General features: G+C 45.0%; 1 protein-coding gene across 1 annotated transcript in view; it reads left to right on the top strand.

The window, feature by feature from the left end:
• The window catches only part of ntn4 (netrin 4), a 52016-nt gene extending 28254 nt beyond the window's left edge, over positions 1 to 23762 (top strand). The window contains exons 4-10 of the mRNA XM_043713305.2: positions 8879 to 9005; positions 10891 to 11079; positions 13880 to 14093; positions 15178 to 15311; positions 16077 to 16145; positions 19493 to 19663; positions 22727 to 23762. Coding sequence (XP_043569240.2) covers positions 8879 to 9005; positions 10891 to 11079; positions 13880 to 14093; positions 15178 to 15311; positions 16077 to 16145; positions 19493 to 19663; positions 22727 to 22860 — 1038 coding nt within the window. The 3' untranslated portion in view covers positions 22861 to 23762. The remainder of the gene's footprint in view (positions 1 to 8878; positions 9006 to 10890; positions 11080 to 13879; positions 14094 to 15177; positions 15312 to 16076; positions 16146 to 19492; positions 19664 to 22726) is intronic.
• Positions 23763 to 24176: the final 414 nt, after the last annotated feature.

Raw genomic sequence — 24176 nt, 5'->3', positions numbered from 1 at the left:
TCTTTTCTTTTTTCCCTTTAACCCCACACTATATTTTCTTCAGCACCCATGTTGTGTGTGTAGGTGTGAGATACAGTAAAAGACAACAGGTGTACAAATCTTTATTCAGTTTCCACCACCAGGAAGAAAAGAAACACCAGGGTGGCCAGTGACAAGCAGTGCCCTTCACATCAAAGGGCAATGCTGCGTGATCAAACGGTGAAGGGGAGGGCAGGGATTAAATCAAAATAGAGTTGGACAGGGAAATAATACTCCACTCCCTGCGGTGCCCACCTTTCCCTGAAGATCTCGAGGGTGTTGGTGGACACCACAGGCTCCTTCTCCAGGGACATCCGGGCTCTGACATAGCTGCGGAGGAGGGGCAGGCAATCGGCCATAGCGACCCCCTCCACAGCCCACTGCCTGGATCTGTTTATAGCCTGGAGAAAGTGAGGTCTGCAGATGCTGGAGATCAAAGTTGAAACTTTATTGCTGGAACAGCACAGCAGGTCAGGCAGCATCCAGGGAACAGGAGATTCGACGTTTCGGGCACAGGCCCTTCTTCAGGAATGAGCAGAGAGTGTTCAGCAGGAGAAGATAAAAGGTAGGGAGGAGGGACTTGGAGGAGGGGAGTTGGAAATGTGATAGGTGGAAAGAGGTCAAGGTGAGGGTGATAGGTCGGAGTAGGGTGGAGGCGGAGAGGTCAAGAAGAAGACTGCAGGTCAGGAAGGCGGTCCCGGGCTGGAAGGATCCGGCTGAGACAAGGTGGGGGGAGGGGGGATGAAGAAACTGGTGAAGTCCAAGTTCATCCCCTGCGGTTGGAGGGTTCCCAGTCGGAAGATAAGACGCTCCTCCTCCGACCGTCGGGTTGTTGTGGTTTGGCGGTGGATGAGTCCAATGACCTGCATATCCTCGGTGGAGTGGGAGGGGGAGTTGAAATGCTGTGCCACAGGTTGGTTGGGTTGGTTCGTCCGGGTGGCCCAGAGGTGCTCCCTGAATCGCTCCGCAAGTAGGCGGCCTGTCTCCCCAATATAGAGGAGGCCACACCGGCTGCAGCGGATGCAGTAGATGATGTGGGTGGAGGTGCAGGTGAATCTGTGGCGGATATGGAAGTTTCCCTTGGGGCCTTGGAGAGAAGTGAGGGGGGAGGTGTGGGCGCAAGTGTTGCACCTCCTGCGGTTGCAAGGGAAGGTGCCGGGAGTGGTGGTTGGGTCGGTGGGGGGTGTGGATCTGACAAGGGAGTCGCGGAGGGACCACTCCCTCCGCGACTCCCTTGTCAGATCCACACCCCCCACCGACCCAACCACCACTCCCGGCACCTTCCCTTGCAACCGCAGGAGGTGCAACACTTGCGCCCACACCTCCCCCCTCACTTCTCTCCAAGGCCCCAAGGGAAACTTCCATATCCGCCACAGATTCACCTGCACCTCCACCCACATCATCTACTGCATCCGCTGCAGCCGGTGTGGCCTCCTCTATATTGGGGAGACAGGCCGCCTACTTGCGGAGCGATTCAGGGAGCACCTCTGGGCCACCCGGACGAACCAACCCAACCAACCTGTGGCACAGCATTTCAACTCCCCCTCCCACTCCACCGAGGATATGCAGGTCATTGGACTCATCCACCGCCAAACCACAACAACCCGACGGTCGGAGGAGGAGCGTCTTATCTTCCGACTGGGAACCCTCCAACCGCAGGGGATGAACTTGGACTTCACCAGTTTCTTCATCCCCCCTCCCCCCACCTTGTCTCAGCCGGATCCTTCCAGCCCGGGACCGCCTTCCTGACCTGCAGTCTTCTTCTTGACCTCTCCGCCTCCACCCTACTCCGACCTATCACCCTCACCTTGACCTCTTTCCACCTATCACATTTCCAACTCCCCTCCTCCAAGTCCCTCCTCCCTACCTTTTATCTTCTCCTGCTGAACACTCTCTGCTCATTCCTGAAGAAGGGCCTGTGCCCGAAACGTCGAATCTCCTGTTCCCTGGATGCTGCCTGACCTGCTGTGCTGTTCCAGCAATAAAGTTTCAACTCTGTTTATAGCCTGTTTGGCCAGGCCTAGGAACAGACCCATGAGTAGGTCTCTGACCTACCCTCCACCCTCCGCACCGGGTGGCCAAAGATCAGGAGCATGGGACTGAAGTGCCCAGTATTATCTACTTAGTTAATTAATTTATTAGTTAGTTAATCCCTGATTAGTTAATCTAGTTTGTCTTGGAGTGTCTTTTTTTCAAATCTCAGACAGATTTCCTATCAGCCAATCACGTCACAGCATTCATGTAACGTCACTTTTTCAGTTTGGTTTCAGTTACTCGCTTTGCTCCCTGCGGTCAGTTAGTTATATCCGTACAGCTCTGCTCTGCCCTCCGGCTCCGAAAACAAGTTATACTACATGAACCTCCTCCATCATCAATTCAACAGCTTTCCAATTGGAACAATTTCCCATCCCAAGCAAGAGACTGAAAATCCCACTAATGCTGTGGGAATATGACTTCAAATGCCAGCCCGGCAGCTGGTGGAATTTAAATTTAATTAATAAATCTGGAATTGAAAAGTCATCTCCATGAAGGTGACCCTGAGAACCATCATCAATTGACATGGAAACCCACATGGTTCCCACATGTTCTTTAGGGAGGGAAACTGTCATCCTTACCTACATGTGACTGCAGACTCACAGCAATGTGAGTGACTCTTAACTGCCCTCTGAAATGCTACTCGGTTCAAGGGCAATTGGGCTGGGCAACAAATGTTGGACATCCAATGGAAAAAAGTATGAATTAAATCTCTACATTTTCCAACTGCCTCAAGTCCCATTTGGCAGTTGAGGCAGTTGGAAAATGTAGAGATTTACCTCCAGAACTACCAATGATTCCAAGAAGCTGAACATAAAATGCATCAATCAAATCACTGCAGCTTTTCAACTGTAATCTGTCATAGTGAGCAGAATAACCCTTACAGAGTGTTGCAGAACTGCAGCTTCTGACACAATTTGTTTTCTCAATAAAGTAAAAAGGGAAACCAGGCAGAATGTGGCAAATTTCACCCTGGAAGACTTGGTGTTCATATAGAAAAGGTTTGTGAATGGCGACCTCTCTAATTGGAGTAATGTGTTCAGATGTTCAGGTCTCAGGAACATGCCTCAATATTTCACAGCTGCTATGTCAACATTTTGGAATGTCTCACCTGAAGGAACTGTGGGAGTGCCTCCTTCCCCACGCACAATTTTTTTTTTGAAAAGAGAATCAGCTCTATTTATATTCGTAGGATGCAGACATGGTCGGCTGGCCCAAAATTTATTGGCTCGGAGAAGGGGCAGTGAGCTGCAGTCCATGAGTTGTAGGAATGTATACAATGCTGTTGGGCATTCCTGGGGTTTGACCTAGCAACACCTAAGGAGTAACAAAATCAATGGCTGTGTGCACCATTGTCATTTCCAGTCCCTTGGTTGATGCTGTCTAGTTTTGTTAGCTTTATCAGACATAGAAACAGTTTGACACACCTGAATGACTTGCTACGCTGTTTGAAGGACTTGAACAGTTGGCCACAATGCTGTTGGTCTGGAGACACATATAGGCCATACCAGGTGAGGATAGCAGATTTCTTTCCTTAAAGGACTTTAGTGAACCAGATGGGTTTTTACACCAATTGTTTTGTGGTCAACACGAAACTAGCTTTGTGAGGTATGAGGTAGTTGGCTATCGTGCAGACGTTTCGTTACCATGCTGGGTGATGATGATGTTACAAAACATCTGCATGATGAGCCAGCAGGTCAGCAAGCTAACCAATTACCTCATCCACAACCTGAGCTACAGAACTCAGCAAAAAACCTTAAATTTCAGATATATCAATTGAATCAAAATCTCACCAACTGCCGCAGAAGGATTCAATCTGTCTTTCCCAGAATGTACTGCACGGTGCCTGACTGTGAAAGTTGCCCTCATGCCAGAGGCACCCCAGGCTGCTTTCTCATTAGAGAGAGGCAACTAATTGCGAGTTGAACCTCGGGGTCATCTTGCCTTGGGCAGAGCCTCCGTGTTGACCTCAGCTAGAATGGGAATTGAACCCCAACCATTGGTGTCACTGTATCAATTCGCAAACCAGAATCTGAGCTCTGGATTCCTAGTGCAGTGACAATGCCACTCCACCACCAGCTCTGTCCGAGTCTGTGGCTCTTTATAAAATATAAGGTCATGAGGGGAAGGTCTGTTGATGATGTGTATTAGTGATGCCAATGTCACTTGACCATGTAGAGTGACTTGGAAAGAGGCAGAAGCTGTCCAGAGTCTAAGAGAATATGTGTTTCTATGTTGCTGTCAAATATATTTAAAGAAAACAATTTGCGGTACTCCAGAAGTGGCACTTGGGAGATTAAAGCTGCCAAACCTCATACACGCAATAAAACAAGGTGATGCCCTACCACCTTCTCAAGGTAGGATGGACAATAGGTGCCAGCGATGTTTAGATGTTTAAAAATCTTTGTGTTTTGTTTTAAAACTACCTTGTACACTGGATAATTAAATCGATCTTTAAAAGTAAACCTGATGGATGATGTTTATCATTAGGCTGATGTGTTGATACAAGCACCAGTAAAGCTTGTTCCCCAAATAGCAGGTCATCCACTATCTTGAAGGCAGCTAGGGATGTAGAGTAATGTATTGAGGCCATTCATCTCATCATGTCTTTATCAGCTCTCCTAATGACCATCGTGATTTAGTGCCAATTCCTCCCCTTCCTCCATAATACTGTAAGTTTCAGTAGTGTCCTTCAAGTGTCCATTGAATTTTCTCTTCCTTATTGGCAGTAAAATTATGTTTTCATACCTTCCCTTTGCTTCCACATGTTCCTTCTTTTAGTTAACTTTACAATTTCTATACTTTGTGCTATGAGAAAAGCTCATAAGAGTCGTAGTCATAGAGTCATTCAGCATGGAAACAGACCCTTTGGTTCAACCAGTCTATGATGAACATAATCCCAAACTAAATTAGTCCCACCTGCCTGTTTCTGGCCCATATTCCTCCAAACCTTTCCTATTCATGTATCTATCCAAATGTCTTTTAAACATTGTAATTATACTTGCATCCACCACTTTTTTGGGAAGTTCATTTCAGACTTGAATCACCCTCTGTGTAAAACGATTGCCTCTTATGTCTTTTTAAAATCTCTCTCCTCTCACCTTAAAAATCTGCACCCTAGTCTTGAAGTTCGTCATCCTACGGAAAAGCTGACTACCACTACCTATCATTATTTTATAAACTCACCTCTCAACCTCCTACGCTCCAGTGAAAAACGTCTCAGCCTATCTAGTCTGTTGTAAACTTTATTTTCTCACCTCTTACATTTGGGGCAGGTTTAGATTTGGAATGAACAATAAATGAGATCTTCTGAGAGACATTCTTAACCCGAGAATCAATTAAAAAATGAAGGAAGTTATGAAGTGATGGTTTCTGGAGGAAGGTTGGGAAAGGTAATACACATTAAATGCCAAGAATAAAAATAGATTGGAAATGTATTCATTAAAGGTCATAAAGGAACAGGCAGAATCATTTGCTCCTAATCTAGAGACACAGTGAATTGGAGAAGGGAGATATTTTTTATAATATGAGGGCCTTGCTAAGGTGGCCAGGAGAGTTGTATACAGTTCATGCTTCATTTTTGGAAGATATGAACACTGGCAAAGATACTACTGGGGATGAGGCATTGCACTTATTGGGGTTATTGACCGGAGCCAAAAAGGTAAGGGATAGCTGAGAGTTTGAGAGATAATAACAAAATAGATAAAGAGATAGTAACAAAATTGATAATCACAAGTTTAAAAATTATTCCGCACAATGTCAAATTCCCTGCCTCAAGCCATTATCATATAGTCATAGAGATGTACAGCATGGAAACAGACCCTTCGGTTCAACCTGTCCACACCGACCAGATACCCCAACCCAATCTAGTCCCACCTGCCAGCACCCGGCCCATTTCCCTCCAAACCCTTCCTATTCATATACTCATCCAAATGCCTCTTAAATGTTGCAATTGTACCAGCCTCCATCACATCCTCTGGCAGCTCATTCCATACAAGTACCACCCTCTGCGTGAAAAGGTTACCCCTTTGGTCTCTTTTATATCTTTCCCCTCTCACCCTAAACCTATGCCTTCTAGTTCTGGACTCCTCAACCCCAGGGAAAGACTTTGCCTATTTATCTTATCCATGCCCCTCATAATTTTGTATTTATCTTATCCATGCCCCTCTATAAGGTCACCCCTCAGCCTCCGACGCTCCAGGGAAAACTGCCCCAGCCTGTTCAGCCTCTCCCTATAGCTCAAATCCTCCAACCCTGGCAACATCCTTGTAAATCTTTTCTGAACCCTTTCAAGTTTCACAACATCTTTCTGATAGGAAGAAGACCAAAATTGCACGCAATATTCCAACAGTGGCCTAACCAATGTCCTTTACAGCCGCAACATAACCTCCCAACTCCTGTACTCAATACTCTGACCAATAAAAGAAAGCATACCAAACGCCGCCTTCACTATCCTATGTACTTGGGACTCCACTTTCAAGGAGCTATGAACCTGCACTCCAAGGTCTCTTTGTTCAGCAACACTCCCTAGGACCTTACCATTAAGTGTATAAGTCCTGCTAAGATTTGCTTTCCCAAAATGTAGCACCTCGCATTTATCTGAATTAAACTCTATCTGCCACTTCTCAGCCCATTGGCCCATCCATTGAAGTCGAACCTTTAAAAAAAATTTTGGAAAGGAATTAATTCTTGGATAAAGCAGAATGTTAAAGGGTATCTTAAAATCCGTAGCACCGTTGGGAGAATTTGCAGACTATCCAAAAACTGGCCAGATACTTGAGAGTGAAGAGGATGGTAGTCAACTTCAGGATGGTATCAATGGTTTGGTTGAATGGGCAGAAAAGTGGCAATTGTATTCAATCCTGAAAAATATGAGTCAATGCATTTGGGAAGGGCAAGGCTATACAGGAGGATATTGAGATGGGTAGAGTAAGTGAGAGACCCTGGAATGCATGGGTCCTAGACTATGACCAGAGAGGTAAGTAAGGTAGTAAAGAAGGCATATGGGATACTTTGTTGATGTAGCACAAGAGAAGGATGGAATGCTGAAACGGAGTAAGCCAATGGTTTGGTCACTGCTAAAGCTTTGTGTACAGTTCTTGTCACCACATAACAGGAGGGACGTAACTGCTCTAGAGAGAAAATTTACAAGAATGTTGCCAGAGCTTGAACATTGCAGCTTTGAGGGGGGAGAGATTGTATAGGTTAGGGCTGTTTCCCTTAGAACAGGGGAGGCTCAGGGATGAGTTAATTGAAGTTTACAAAGTAATGAGGGGCTTGGGTAGCATGGACAGGGAAGAGCTGTTTCCCCTCATGGAGCAGTCAGTAATGGAGGGAGAGTGCAGTTTTAAAATGATTAGTAGAAAGATTAGAGGGGACACGAGGAGGATTGCTAGGGGGTGGCACAGTAGCTCAGTGGTTTGCACTGCTACCTCATAGCACTAGGGTCCCAGGTTCGATTTCAGCCTTGTCTGTGTGGAGTTTGCACATTCTCCCCATGTCTGCGTGGGTTTCCTCCCACAGTCCAAAAATGTGCTGGTCAGGTGAATTGGCCACGCTAAATTGCCCATCGTGTTAGGTGTATTTAGCCAGAGGGAAATGGGTCTGGGTGGGTTACTCTTTGGAGGGTCGGTGTGGACTTGTTGGGCCGAAGGGCCTGTTTCCACACTGTCAAAAAAGTCTTTTGACCCAGAGAATGGTGGATGTCTGGAATTCCTGCCTAGGTTGCAGATTGAGGTGGAACCCCTCAAGTCACTTAAAAGGAATCTGGGTTTGCCGCTGAAGCACTGTAATCTACAAGGTTGTAGATCAGGGGTGGAAAGTAGGGAAAAAAAGTAGCTAGTTTATTCAGCCAGTGCAGACCTGATGGGCAGAGTGGCCTCCTCCTGTGCTGTAATTTTTCTGTGTTATCTGGAGATGGATTAGATAGATTGGTATATTATAATCCAGGGGGAGGAAACTATTGTTTAGGATGTGATGCTGAGGATTATGGGGTATGAGTGAGAGAGTGAAATTTTATTCCTCAGGATATTCTAAATTGTATTGGGATTGAAGAGAAAGGGAATAGCCTAAGTGAGATGTTAAAAGGTATGGGGAGCAAGTGGACTAGGATTGGACACGGAAGTGTATCTTAGCCTGTGTTTGCACCGTTTTTTTGGATTCATGAAGGTCCCAGATTTAAACAGTTGAGTATCTTATCCAAGCCAACATTCCAATGAGCATTCAATGAGGCCGAGCGTTCTTTCCAATCAATGCTTATCCCTCATGAAACAGATTCTGTGCATTTTTTATTGCTGAATTGGGGGAGCTGGAAGTAGGGTGGACAGGGAGAGCCTTTTTCCAAGTACGGTGACGGCGAGCACAAGGGGGCATAGCTTTAAATTGAGGGGTGATAGATATAGGACAGATGTCAGAGGTAGTTTCTTTACTCAGAGAGTAGTAAGGGTATGGAATGCTTTGCCTGGAACGGTAGTAGATTCGCCAACTTGAAGTACATTTAAGTCGTCATTGGACAGGCATATGGACGTACATGGAATAGTTAGGTTAGATGGGCTTCAGATTGGTATGACAGGTCCGCGCAACATCGAGGGCCGAAGGGCCTGTACTGTGCTGTAATGTTCAATGTTCTATATATTCTATGTGATTGCTGTGTTCCTTTGGTAATGTAAGTGACTACATCTCATAAAGGTGCTTAAAGTGTTTTGCGACATTCTGAGAGAGTGAAAGGTGCTATATAAATGAAGTTTTTCACTATTTTTTCCAGTCTGTCACTGAGTGATCAGCTCCTTCCCCAGTTCCTGAGGTTCTCCATACCTTTCTCTGACAGGTCCATGGGAAGTGTATCTGTCAACACAACACCATGGGGGAGCACTGTGAACGGTGCAGGCCTTTGTACAACAACCGACCATGGAGACCAGCAGATGGCAAGAGGGGAACTGCGAATCCATGCCGGAGTAAGTAACAAGATGACTTTTGGGATGCTTGCTTTCATCGGCCAGAGCTTGATGCAGTGGTACAAGACATTGGTGAGGCCACATTTGGAGTACTGCATGCAGTTCTGGTCATCCTACTATAGAAAGGATATTATGTAAACTGGGAAGAGTGCAGAAAATATTTACTGGGATGCTACTTGGATTGGAAGGTTTGAGTTTTATGGATAGGTTGGCACTTTTCTCCCTGAGCTGAGGGGTCACCTTATAGAGGTCTATAAAATCATGAATGGCATGGATAAGTTAGACAGCTAACAGCTTTTCCCCAAGATAGCAGAGTCCAAATGTAGAGGGCATAGGTTTAAGATGAGAGGGGAGAGATTCTAAATGTGCAATTTCTTTTACACAGAGGATGGTGCATGTCTGAAATAGACTGTCAACGGTGATGGTGGAAACAAGTACAATTTCATCAGTTAAGAAACATTTGGACAGATACTTGGATGATAGTAATGGAGGGATATTGGGCCATATGGATAGAAATGGGATTAGTTTAATTGTGAAAACTGGGCAGCATGGCCAAGTTGGGCCGAAGGGCCTGTTTCCATGCTGTCCACTTGTATGACTTCATGAATGTGGATCGTTTGGTACATGTTGACCAGAACAGTCCCTGGGAAGATGGCTGCAGAGAGACTGGAGAAACCAGGATTGGTTTCCTGAGTCAGAGAAGATTGAGGAGAACTTTCCCAGAAGTTCAAAACCACGAAGAGATTAAGAGAGAAAGTGAGGAGAAACTGATTCCACTACAGGAGAGGAAACAACTAAAGAATAGAGACTGAAGGTAATTGGCAAAAGAAAGATGATGAATTGATTTATTCAGCCAGATGGGCTAAATGGTCACTTTCTTGGCTGTAAACTTTTCTATGGCTCTGTGTGATCTGGAGAGGGGTTAGACAGACAGTATTATTATAATCTAGGGGGAGGAGACTATGGTTTTGATGGGATAATAAGGATTATGGGGTGCGAGTGAGAGACTGAAATTCTATTCCTCAGGATATTCTAGATTATACCGGGATTGAGGAGAGTGGGAATAGCAGAGTAGAATGTTAAAGAGTACGGGGCGAGTTGTTATGACAACCTGAAAGTGTGGTGGAAGCCAACTCTACAGTTACACCCAAAAGAAGATTGGATAAATATTTGGAAAGGAGGAATTTGGAGGGCAATGGAGAAAAAGCACAGGGAGTGAAGGGAATGGGATTAATTGAAGTGCTCTTCCAAAATAGACGTGCAGGCACAATGGGCTGAATGGTTTTCTCTTCCTCTCCCATGTGACTGTATCATTCTAACAAGTAAAGCTCCTTGCTCCAATCTAGCACTGGACCAGGGCCCCATTGTGGCCTGTTCTCCCCATGAGGATTTATCCGCCCAAAGGCCTCGGACGCAGGCCCCGGTGGATAGGCCACACCTGCCAATTTGCTGTGTGACCCACTTCCTCTCCGAGGCCTTGGTAAAATGTGTCATGGTAAATTTAAGGGGCCTTTGTCTGTGATGGCCCCTAACGACAGGTGGACATTCTCTGTACCCCAACAACAGCCCACCCAGCAACCACTGCCCTAGTGCTGGGGGTTTTCAATCAAGCTCTGAGTTTTTAAAGCCCTGTTTTAAAGAAATGGCAAAGGGGGATTGAAACATTCTGATCTCCGAATTAAGTACCATTTGTGTAGAGAATAAAGACCAATAAAATCCGGTTGGCCAAAATTGGCAATTTCTAGGTAGGGAAGTCATCCAGGAGAAACTTTAATGCAGACAAATGAATCATTTGGCATTTCTGAATGAGTTTGTTCCAATGAGTTTTAGTTCTGTCTTGCTCGCTTGAAGCGATTATTATCTATTATTTTTCCCCATGTAACAGAATGCACATGCAACAACCATGCAAACAGCTGCCATTTTGACCTCAAGGTTTGGTTGGCATCAGGTAATCATAGTGGTGGAGTGTGTGACAACTGTGGGCACAACACCGAGGGACAGCACTGCCAACTGTGCCAGACTGGCTTCTACAGAAACATCAGAGTCCCCCTGTCTGCTCCGGATACCTGCCTCGGTAAGAGTGTTACTGCTTGAATCATTGCTGAATATGGATTAATAAACCTCTGAATTAATGCTGAACTGCCTCTTAGTCTCTCCCACTATGTTTACAGTCTTTGCAAAGGAGTTGCATTGGATTGCATTAACGTGACTCTTAGCCAAGCTAATCTCCTCATTATTATTATTATCCACAATTTAACACTTTAAGCAGATGGAATCTGATTGTTGTAGAATATTTTAATAATTGTCATTATCGTTATGAGCAATGAAATAAGACCGCATTATAGGTTTTAAGAAGGAATTAGGTTCTTGGCAACAAATGGAATTCAGATTATAAAAACATCACTATTGGGATTATTGTGGACTAGATGGGCCAAATGGCCTGGGCTGAAATTGATCTTTGCTAGGAGCCTGATACAAAAGAAAGCCAGCACAGCTTACAGGAGGCTGCTGATTCCTCATCATCACCTTCACACTCCTGGTTCAGGTTACTAACATGGAGGCCCCCTTGTATGTGATGCTGTTACTGTGGGATCACTTTTATTCACAGTGCTTACAGACCCAGGAGGGAGATAGACACAATGGAGTAGAGGAGAAATGTAGCCACCTTCACTTCTTCTTTGGTTTTCTGTCTGAAAGGCAGGTGTAACCCAGTGTCATAATCTCCACCACCCTGGCCAGAAAAGGAAGTGTTCTGTTCTGGCTTGGCACCAATCTGATCCAGAACGGCCATCAGCAAACTGAGACAGAGACACTACCCTGCATCCTCTGGCTCTGTGAATCCCATGGTACATTGACCCGACATTTTGATCAATTAGTTGATAGCAGACCAGTCACGAAGCAACGAAAACCCACACACTGGAGAGCTCTGAGAGCCACAGGTTCAAAAATCACTTCCTACTTGCAAATATATATCATCTATCAACAATGTACATTTATATAACACCTTTAATGTAACAAATCCCAAAGTAATTCACAGAAGAATTATGAAACAATAAATGGCGCTGAGCCATTTAAGGCAATCTTTGGTCAAATGACCCAATGGCTTGGTCAAAGGTAGTCTTTTGAAGGAGTGTCTGAGGTAGAGTGGTGGCGAAATTTAGAGAGGGATAATAAAGGCAATGGCTTATGATCTTACATAACTCACATGCTGCATCTCCAATATACCACATTGTGAAAAATGTGCTGGCACAATGGGCTGAATGGTCTTCTCCTCCTATCCCGTGTGACTGTATCATTCTAACAAGTAAAGGCTGAGCACATACAGCTGGAGAGAGATGTGTCTCAAGATTGATTCCAGACATGAGTGGAATAAATTGATGAATACCCTGTGTTGGGGTCAGTATTGGCTCAGGGACATATCTAGTGATAAATCTTCCCCAAAGTTAAATTCCATGTCCAACATTCCCAGAGATTTGTGAATGGAAATGATTTTCTCTCCTTGATTTTTGATGTAGGCTTGAGGGATTATGTTGGCAGCAGCAAAAAAAATCATAATTCCTGACTCCACCTGAGCAGACAGTTTCAAACAATTCCATTCTACATTCTGAACTTTTTATTTCTTTATTTTTCTATATTTCTTCCCCTGAGAATTTGTACTTCAGAATCTGTATCTTGACACCTTTGTACCGAAGATGATGCCAAAAGTGGTGACTGTACACTTTTCACTGTACTCATTTGAGTACATGACAAGAAAGCTAATTCTAATTCTACAGATAGACTGATCTGTAAACCAGTTGCAGAATTCCAGTGATGTTCCATTAGTGACGTATGAAGGAGGGGAAGAGTCTTAAGAGGCAAATCAAAAGCAGCTATGCTAGAAAGTGCAGGGTGTTGCACCTCCAGATGCTGAGTAGTGAGGGTTGTGGCACCCTCAAGTCAGCATGGTCCTGATTGCATTCTGTTGCCTTCAGGAAAACAAACCTCTAATTACAAACTGCAAAAGCTGTTGAAATGTTAGCAAATGCCTGCAAAGCAGCATTGCTCACTGTCTGTGTGTTCCCCTGGCATTACCTAAAGAAACATGGACAGGTCTGCTGTTTCTATTTTGATTTTTTAATGAAAATAATTCCTTGATTGGCAGAGTCCACCTCGAAATTGTTATTGTGTTCACACGGTCATCCCAATCTGTTGCAAGTGCCCACTGAAGTCCAGTAGGCATTGTCCATCTCTAGCTGCACTTGAGAAGGTGGTGGTGAGCTGCCTTCTAGAATCGCTGCAATCAATGTGCTGTGGCTTGATCCACAATACCCTTAGGGAAGGAGTTCCTGGATTGCGACCCAGCGGCAGTGAAGGAACGGTAATAGATTTCCAAGTCAAGATAGTAAGTGGCTTGGAGGCGACCTTGCAAGGGGTGGTGTTCCTATGTTTCTGCTGCCATTGTCCTTCTAGATGGAAGTATGGAAGTGGTCATGAGTTTGGAAGGTGCTATCTAAGGAGCCTCAGTGAATTTCTGCAGTGCATCTTGTAAATACTGCTGCTACTGAGCATTGGTGGTGAAGACAGTGGATGCTTGTGTGCTGCCAATTAAGTGGGCTGCTTTGTCCTGCATGGAGTCAAGCTCTTTGAGAGTTGTTGGGGCTGCACCCATCCAGGCAAGTGGGGAGAATTCCATCACACTCTTCACTTGTGCCTTGTGGATGAACAGGCTTTGGGGAGCTGGGAGGTGAGTTACTCATTGCAGTATTCCTAGCTTCTGACCTGCCCTTGTAGCCACTGTATTTATGTGGCAAGCCCTGTTGAATTTCTGGTCAGAAGTGACCCCCAGGATGTTGCTGGATGTGCTGAAAATCTTTTCTTTATTTGTTTGTCTCTAGCCTGCTCATGCCACCCTGTTGGCTCTGCCATGTTACCTTCACAGCCCCGTGCCCCCTGTGATCCCGTGACTGGTGACTGTTTGTGTAAACCTGGTGTGACTGGGCCCCAGTGTGACAGGTGTATGCTGGGATACTGGGGCCTTGGAGAATATGGCTGCCGACCATGTGACTGCCCTGAAAGCTGTGATCCTTACACTGGGGACTGTACCAGCAGGTAGGTTCACAGGCTCCAATGAGAGGGTGCAACCCAGCAGAGCTCCACAGAAACAGAGCTCGAATTCATGCCTTTTAGCCTAACTGTGGCATGGATACTGTACCAGCAACTCTGAGGTTGTGAGTTCAAAGCCCAGCCTCACAAAAGTAGAACGATTAAATCATTTTGTGGCTCGTGCCAGAGAGCAATTATTACCATCAAAAAACTATTAGGTTGTTGTGGACTTTCAATTATTTCCCTGATATCCCTCCAGGAAGATAAGTTACTGACTTTCTCAGGCTTGCTCATTCCTCCAATCCACAATATGTCCTTAATGCCTTCTGAAGTAACCCAGATGTGGTACACTGTGTTCTGTCAGTTGGGTCACAGGCACACATGAATGGAGGAGACCATTCAGCCCCACAAGCCTGTTAATCAGCTCAATTCAATCATGACTGATAAATTTCATTAACTTGCCTTTGGTCCCTATCCCTATACCCTCACCAAAAAAAAGCCGTCGATGTTGGTCTTGAAAAGGTCCCTCCACACCCAGCATTTTGGGGACAAAAATTTCAGAATGTCTCAAAAAATACTTTCTGATTTCACCCCCAATCCAACAGCTTGGCCTTAATTTTAAGGTTCTGGTTCCTTTTTTGGACTTAGTACCGCCTCTCACCCCCAGCAGAGGAAGTAATTTCTATCTGTTTATCCCATCAAATCCCTCAATTCACACTTCAAACTTCAAAACTCAAAGTAGAGTTTTATGCAATCTGTCTTCATCATTAAATCGTTAAACATCATTGGTATATAAATTTTGAAGGAATGCTTTCTTAAGAGATGAGCAGCCTGGCATGTGGGATGGAAGCTGTGACTTGGAATAGAATAGCTCCCCCTGATCCTGTCAAAACCCAATCTTCTAGTCTGGGATTGGCTGATGTCCTCAGGGACTTTATCTTGGAAAAAAACCTGTCGGGTAGCTGCTGGGTTTGGAATAGAGGGAGCAGGTCACCACTACCGTTCATAAGATATTGAGGAGAAAGCTAATTCAGATGGAATTCTTAAAATTTCCTTAATGCCACTGATGGGTGTTCTTTGAATCCGATAGTGCTGTCGATGTAAACTGGTACCAGCAGCCTGCTGACGCAGCTCCCAACCAGGGCCTCTTGTCCACTCTCACTGAGAGAGATCTCACTTGGAACTGGGAAGATGAACAAGGTTTTTCTGCTCTTAGACACTCAGGTGAGGAACCCTCATTCTTCACACTTTACATCAAAATGTTTTCAAGGATTCCTGCTTCCTGCTGGTTTGTGTACTTTGGCTTTACAGACAGTGGTAATGAATCACCATCTGGTTTTATGTCTTTCCCCACTGAACTATTTCCACAGCAACTGTCAAAAAACGGGTGAGTTTCTGCTTGTGACACTATTCCTGCACTGAGTGCATTTCTGACGGCTTTTCAGTGGCTGATGCATTCAGGACAGGATCCTGCTCCCAACATTCCTATATTTAATATCCATTCACACAGTGTTCACTATGTACAGAGCTTTATAATAACCCTGAGTTTAGGAAAAGGACATGGAAGTTAAAGGAAAAAAAATCAGCTATTCAAACTCCAGGTGAAAAACCTTACCCCACTTAGAAAGCCATAAAACTGTCATTCAAACACACAATCATTGAGATTCCCCTTGTAAAAACACTCTCTCCTCATGAATCAATCAAAATAAATCACTGCTCAGAACCTTTTCAAAACATTTAAATTATCCACCATTTAAACTACCCCTTTGTAGCTTTATGTGAGTATTGAATTTTGACCCAGCACATTTCCCACATGAGGAACCAGTGACATGATTCACTTAGCATTGGGAGAGGGAAATCCAGCACAAGATTTCAATTGGTATACATTATTGTTCCTCCTGGATTTGTCAAGTCTCCATCCAGATTCTGATACTTAAGGCGGAACTAATGCTCTTCTCTCTGATCTCACCTGTTAACTTTTTCTTGCAGGGAAGTGTGAGTGCAGGAAGCAAATCCTAGGAAATCCCAAAGTGTTCTGCAACATGAAGTATACATTTGGTGAGTTGTGGAGACACTCATCTCATTGTTTTCCATTTTGAAAATTGCTGGAACCTGCCTTGCCATTCAAAATGCCCAGTTTAAGGGGGGCCATGGGCAGATGTACTGCCTCCACCTTGTTCCATGCCAAAGGCTGTGTGTCTGCACGTGTGTGTGTCTGCACGTGTGTGTGTGTGTGTCTGCACGTGTGTGTGTGTGTGTCTACACGTGTGTCTGCCTGCGCGTGTGTGTCTGCATGTGTGGGTACCTGCATGTGTGTGTGTGTGTGTGTATATGTATGTATAAATATACACCCTCCACCCAACATTGCAGCATAAAGGCTCACAGTGCCAGGTGCCCAAGTGCGATTCCACCCTCGGGCAACTGTCTGTGTGGAGTTTGCACATTCTCCTCATGTCTGTGTGGGTTTCCTCTGGATAGTCCAGTTTCCTTCCACAGTCCAAAGATGTACAGGTTAGGTGGACTGAAGTGCCCATAATGTCCATGGGGAATGTGGGATTGTGGGGATAGGGATGACCTTCAGAGGCTTGGTGCAGATTTGATGGGCCAAATGGCCTCTTACCGCACTGTACGGATTCTATGTTTCTATACATTGTGCCAGCTGAAGTTTCATAAGAGACCCCTACTTTGAAAGAAGATAACGATTGAACCTGGACTTGCTGGCGGAAGTGGCCTGGCAGAGCTGGTGCCACTGAAGCTCTGCCAAGCCACCTTGATGGTGCCAAAAATCCCACTCCCACTGTTCGGGTGTGACACGCTATCTCAACTGCACTTCAGAGCACCAGGCCCTGCGCGCGCGGGCACAAACACACACACACACACACTGTGCATGATCAGGCTCCACCTCATCTCTTGTGTAAAATCACCATTTGCTGAGCCATCACCCCAGTGTTGTGCTCTATAGACAGGGAATCGAGACAATCAGCAGGTCAATTGGAACATCACCACTTGCAAGTTTCCCTCCCAGCTATTCACCATCCTGAAATATATATTGGAAATATATTGTTGTTCCTTCACTGTCACTGGGTCAAAGTCCCGGAGTTCCCTCTCTAACAGCATTGTGGGTCTCCCTACAGCATAAGGACTGCAGCGGTTCAAGAAGACAGCTCACCACCACCTTCTCAAGGGGGAACTCGGAACGGGCAATAAATGCTGGCCAGCCAGTGACACCACATCCCATGAGGGAATGAATTGTAATCACACATGGGCGGTGACTCAGTTGCATGCTGTCAGCTCTGAGTCAGATCACTGAACCCCAGATACTGAAACACAAAGTCCAGTCAGATACTCCCAGTGCAGTGCTGTAGGGGTGCTACCCTGTTGGAAGTGCTGTTTTTTACATGTGATGTTCAGCTGAGACTCCACCTTCTGGATCAGTGGTGCTGGAAGAGCACAGCAATTCAGGCAGCATCCGACGAGCAGCAAAATCGACGTTTCGGGCAAAAGCCCTTCATCAGGAATAAAGGCAGAGAGCCTGAAGCGTGGAGAGATAAGCTAGAGGAGGGTGAGGGTGGGGAGAAAGTAGCATAGAGTACAATAGGTGAGTGGGGGAGGAGATGAAGGTGATAGGTCAGGGAGGAGAGGGTGGAGAGATCAACTGTTCTACGTAGCCAACAAAGAGACAGGCATAGCTGGGGCCCATACATGTGCCCATGGCTACCCCTTTGGTCTGGAGGAAGTGGGAGGATTCAAAGGAGAAATTGTTAAGGGTGAGGACCAGTTCGGCCAAACGAATGAGAGTGTCGGTGGAAGGGTACTGTTGGGGACGTCTGGAGAGGAAAAAACGGAGGGCTTGGAGGCCCTGGTCATGGTGGATGGAGGTGTAGAGGGATTGGATATCCATGGTGAAGATGAGGCGTTGGGGACCGGGGAAACAGAAGTCTTGGAGGAGGTGGAGGACGTGGGTGGTGTCTCGAACGTATGTGGGGAGTTCCTGGACTAGGGGGATAGGACAGTGTCGAGGTAGGTAGAGATGAGTTCAGTGGGGCAGGAGCATGCTGAGACAATGGGTCGGCCAGGGTGGTCAGGCTTGTGGATCTTGGGAAGGAGGGAGAACCGGGCAGTGCGGGGTTCCCGGACTATGAGGTTGGAAGCTGTGGGTGGGAGATCTCCTGAGGTGATGAGGTTCTGTATGGTCTGGGAGATGATGGTTTGGTGATGAGGGGTGGGGTCATGGTCGAGAGGGCAGTAGGAAGATGTGTCCTCGAGTTGGCGTTTGGCATCAGCGGTGTAGAGGTCAGTGCGCCTGCCCGCTCCATTAGATGTACAAAGTCTCATAGCCCTACTTGAAGAGCGCAGAATTCAACCAAGACTGATATTTATCTGTGTCATCCTTTTGTGTCGGTTGTGGGATCTTGCAGTGTATGGATTGGCTGCTCCTTTTGCCTACATTGTAACAATGACGACCCTCCAAAAGGACCGTATTGGCTGCAATGTACTAGATGATGTCCCTGAGGTTGTATGACATACTATTTTTTGTAAAGGTTGTACACTTAAGGTGAGAGAGGAAAACTTTTAAAGGAACCTAAGGCAAAACCCTTTCTGGCAGACGGTGGTGTGTGTATGGAGTGAATTGCCAGAGGAAGTAGTGGAAGCTGGTACAATTACAACTTTTAGGAGGCAGCTGGATGGATACATGAATTAAAAGGGTTTGGAGGGATATGGGCTAAATGCTGGCAAATGGGACTAGATTAATTTAGGCTATCTGGTCGGCATGGAAAATTTGCTTTGAAGGGTCTGTTTTTGTGCTGTACATTTCTATGACTCTATGACTCCATGACAAGCCCATCGATAAAATCATTCTCCTTCCTTATTGCGAAATAACAGGAATTATATCAGCAATAATGGATACCCATGAGTAATTAGAATGAATAATCTAATTGAATAGCTTCGTAAATCAGTCTTCAAACCTTGTGCTGAAGTGACAGCCCTGAAGTTAATGCTGTGCGCTAATGTTATGAATAATATGTTGACTGTGTAGGAATCGCTTTTCTGGTACTTTCCAGGTTTTGCCTTGTCTTGTGAGTGTAATTTGGTTTAATACAACAAACACAGAGAATGCCAGAGAAACTCAACAGGTCTGGCAGCATCTCTGGAGAAAAAGCAGAGTTAGTGTTTAGAGTCCAGTGACCCTTCTTCAGAACCCAGGGTTAATGTTTCCATTTGGTATGAATCACCTTTAGACTTCATTGCCAAACTTGAGACATTAACTCTGTTTCTCTCCCCAGAAGCTGCCACATCTGCTGAGTTTGTCCAGCATTCTCTGTGCATCTGCATCTGCAATGTTATGCTGTTATTCAGAATTTGGTTTTAATCATTGTCTATCCATTTTCCTGTCATTGCAACAGTCCTGAAAGTAAAGATTCTCTCAGCTCATGACAAAGGGTCACATGCAGAGGTCGTCGTGAAGGTCAAGAAAGTGTTGAAACTGACAAAGTTGAAGATTCACCGGGGCAAAAGAGTCCTGTACCTAGAATCGTGGACAAACCGAGGCTGCACATGCCCAATTCTGAATCCTGGTAAGAAACATGTTAACATCAGAGCACCTAGCTCAAAGCTGTCACTATCATGATGAATATTCATTACCCAACATGCAAATGAAACTAGTTACCTTGTCACGCCACACTGGGAGTAAAGGCTACTGAAGCACAACTATGCTCAGCAGATCTCTATAGAATCAATGACCAGTCAGAATAAAGGAATCTCTTCACATTACGTGAGCAACCATTGGTGTTATTTTCCCAATGGTGAGAGATGCAGAGCTGTGATGGAACAGAGGGACATAAATCACCACCAAGAGAATGGGCAGTGCAGTGATCATATCACTGGGCTAGTAACAGAGAACCTCAGGCTAATGTCCTGAGGAAATGGGTTCAAACCCCATCAGGGCAAATGGTGAAATTTCAATTCAGAGAAAATCTGGATTAAGAATCATAGAATCTCTGTGGTGTGGAAGCAGCCTTTTGGCCTATCGAGTCCACACTAACTCTCTGAGGGGCATCCCACCCAAACCCACCCCTTCACTGTCACCCCACATTCCCCATGGCCAATCCATCCAGTCTGCACATCTCCGGACTACGGGAGGAAACTGGAGCATCCAGAGGAAACCTACACAGACAGTCCCCCAAGGGTGGAATCAAACTTGGGACCCTGGTGCTGTAAGGCAGCAGTGCTAACCACTGAGCCACTGTACCACTTGCTGAGTTTCTCCAGCACTATCTGTTTCTTACTTCACGTAAGGTGCTAATCTGTTCATTTCTTCTTTACATTTTACTTCTCTAATTTTTATAATTTTATTCTTCCTCATTTTAATGTTGTTCTCCTACATTTACAAATCCACTGTGCCACACCAAAATGTTTGCCCAATGGTGACCGTGTAATTATTGTAAAAAGCCATTTGGTTTGTTATCACCTCTTTCAGGAAGGAAATCAGTAGAAGAATTTAAAACTCAAGGGCATAAGTTTAAGGTGAAAGGGGAAAGATTTAAAAGGGACCTAAGGAGCAATTTTTCACTCAGAGGGTGGTTCGTATGCAGAATGAACTACCAGAGGAAATGGTAGATGCAGGTTCAGTTACAACATTTAAAAGACATTTGGACAGGTATATAAATGGAAAAGGTTTTGAGGGATATGGGCCAAATACAGACAAAAAAGCCAAGTTCAGTTTAAGATACCTGGTCAGCGTGGAGGAGTTAGACTGAAAGGTCTGTTTCTGTGTTGTATGACTTTATAGCTTTCCCTGGTCTGACTTACATGTGGCTGCAGACCTACACAAGGTGCATGGCCATTAGCTACCAGCACAATGCTCTGTGTACATTATTCAACAAAGCAGCTGGCCTGCACATTCAGGCCTGAAATTAGAAAGCACCTTCTTCACACCGCGGAGGGTGGGAATCTAGAATTCTCTGGCCTCAAAAGACCATGGATCCTGAAACCAGTTTGAGCTCTGAAGGTGAGGAGGCAAGTTTTCTACCAACCTAGGTGGGACAAGAATTGAATCCTGTGCTGGTGGTGTTAATTTGATCCATGCACTAGCTCATTGCACTGACCTCTCCCAAAACGCAAGGAAACCAAATTGTATACGATGTTGGTGTGGTCTCACTAATGCCCTCTATATTTCGCAAGATTTCCTCACCATTATGTTCTATCCATCCCTTGCAATAAAGTCCAACATTTCAATTGTCTTACTCCTGCATAATTGCACATACCCAATTTTATATTATCAGTCAGGCTAACAATGTGGTCTATTGCATCCGTTGCTCCCAATGTGGTCTACTCTATATCGGAGAGACAAAACGCAGACTGGGTGATCGCTTTGCTGAGTACCTTCGGTCTGTACGCAATCAGGTCCTGGACCTTCCCGTGGCTTGCCACTTTAGCACACAATCCTGCTCCTGTGCCCACATGTCTGTTCTTTGCCTGCTGCAATGTTCCAGTGAAGCTCAACACAAACTGGAGGAACAGCATCTCACCTTCCGACTGGGCACGTTACAGCCTGCCGGTCTCAACGTTGAATTCAACAACTTCAGATGATTATCCCATCTCGACCCCTCTGTTTTCATTCTGCTCCGTAAATTCCTCTCCTCTTCTCCCCTGTTTTCCATTTTGCCTCTGCTTCACCCATGCCCCCCATCCCCCACATATTTTGTCATATAGCACCGGCTTCAGCCTTGGTCATTCACAGCTCCTAATCTCCCTATAATCTCTCTATGCACTCTGTCATTATCACCTCTTTACTGCTACCTTTGCTTCTGGAGTCATGACTCACCTTCTCTCAGCCTAGTATAAATACCTCCCGATTTCTCCCTTGTTTTAGCTTTGACAAAGGGTCAGTTAGACTCGAAACGTCAGCTGTTTTCTCTCCTTACAGATGCTGCCAGACCTGCTGAGAGTTTCCAGCATTTTCTCTTTTGGTCTTTTATTTTTTGACAGTTAACTGTCAGTCATAATTAACTGGTGTACTCTCCATGGTAATGCTCGTGCCAATCAAAGTCTCGTCAGCCAATCGACACTACCCTCTCATATAGTATTTCTAGATGAGAGCAAGATTAAAACTTTGATAAAATGTCTTTGTCAGCAAACCTTGAGTTCTGTACCTCCAAATTAATATGGCTGTTCCTTCAATATCTTTGAATGCAATCTATTATTGAAGATGCTGAAGAAATTATTCCTCCTTTTCTTTAACAGAGCGATTCTGTAAAATGATTTGCCCTTGCCGATCTCACCACTTTTTGTATTAATTCCACACAACTGCCATGAATGAATCCTGGCCCATACTTCCTGATAGTTATTTGCATGAGTGATTTCCTGGTCGGCCTGCAATTGGTACACAGTCAGCTGTAAAGGAAGTGCTCGCTGGTAAGGATTGGCAAGAACCTTCAAAGTGTGTCATTTCAAAAAGAAAGGCATGCATTTATGTAGCACCAGTCATGGCATTAGGATGTCAGTGTATTGCAACCAGTGAACGCAGTATTCCAGTTCTGTACTCCTAAATGACTATTGGTGCTATTTTTCCATGTGCAGCATTCATCCTCCTCCCAGTGCTGAGCACTGCATTAACTCGAGACTTTCACTCTTCACAGGTACAGAATATCTAATCGCAGGGCGTGAGGACATTCAGAGAGGCTATCTGATAGTCAACATGAAGAGCTTTGTGCAGGCTTGGAAACCCGATGTCGGCCGGAGGATGGCCCACATCTTGAGAACAAAGTGCTAGAGGTGCCTAGTCTTTGAGAGCAGCATAATGTTTCCCGATTGTATCGAGCAGGTCTCTGTCCTAAGGGAATCTGTCAGCCACACGATCATTATGTTAAAGCCCTCAAACACAGTGGTTTCGGATCTAAACTGGCCTTGGATTCTTTTCTTTCTAAAAAAAATCTTTTTGCTTTTTTTGTATGTAATAACGCACTTTATTAGCTGACGGGTCATGACAGGGGAGAGATTATTAGATATGTAACTCGAAAGGTGAATGCATTAAGGTGACAGGAGACTTAATTGCAATACTCCAGCTGTGAACCCTTTGCCACCTTCACCTCTCCTCCCCCTTGCACACACACCCACACGCCCACATACACAGATATAAATACAAAGACACACTCTCGCACACACATACTCAGATACATGCATACAGTCTCTCACAGACAGACACACAGTCACACACAGACCGCTCTGTAACACTGACATGGATTTTGGATCAGAGGGATGTCGCTTTGGCAGGGGTTTTGTGTGTTTACAAGCCACTGAACTAAACTTATTGCAACATTGTGACCTGGTAGTTGGCATGTTTCATATTGGTATGAAGGACCAATCCCACACACTGAACAAGAAGCTGGGCCCTTCAAACAGTTCAACAGTATATTTGTCATTCTGATTTGGAGTCTCCCTTCACCACTGGACTTGGTGTCTAACATTAAAGATTTTCTGCAGAAAAATGTTAGTTTTATGTAGATGTAAACCTTATGCACTGGACGTAAAAGGGAAAATTGCAGTGTTATGTGTTGATGTGTAGACTTTAAACAATAAAATATAGAAATGTGTATGCACTTAGCAGTCCAATGGATTTGCAAAAAAATTTGCCTTTTTTTACTTAATTTACGCAATAAAATTGGCTGAACTATACATTCAGTGTATTCTTTTCTGAATAACAAGCTGTAAGGCCTGAAAACTGCATTTTTGTCCTGGGTGTATTCTGAGAGTCATACTAGGTAGGAGATGGGGGTGTGAAATAAGACCAATTCAGTCCTATGGGCAGGAGGCCAGGTTTTCTATTGGATTTAGATTCCTGACCAGCATCTCCTTGTCCACAGCATGAAGGGAATGTGGTGCAGGAAATTCCCAGTCTTCCTGCAAACTGATGGGCCCAATAAAACCTCCTATTTGTGAGTCAAATGTTTTTTAGTCGTTCATGGGACGTGGACATTGCAGGCTGTGTCAGTGTTTATTATCCACACTAATTAGAGAATACAAAACCTAGAAATTAGGTACAGTAGTAGGCCATTTCAGGCCTTTCCTCCTGCTTCACAACTCAATCTG

The sequence above is a fragment of the Chiloscyllium plagiosum genome, unplaced genomic scaffold (assembly GCF_037043375.1).
Source record: "Chiloscyllium plagiosum isolate Xiang-an unplaced genomic scaffold, Cpla_swu_hap1 HiC_scaffold_23, whole genome shotgun sequence".
Taxonomy (NCBI): Eukaryota; Metazoa; Chordata; class Chondrichthyes; order Orectolobiformes; family Hemiscylliidae; genus Chiloscyllium; species Chiloscyllium plagiosum.
The sequence above is the reverse complement of the archived record's forward strand: the minus strand, read 5'-3'. Positions and strand labels throughout refer to the sequence as shown.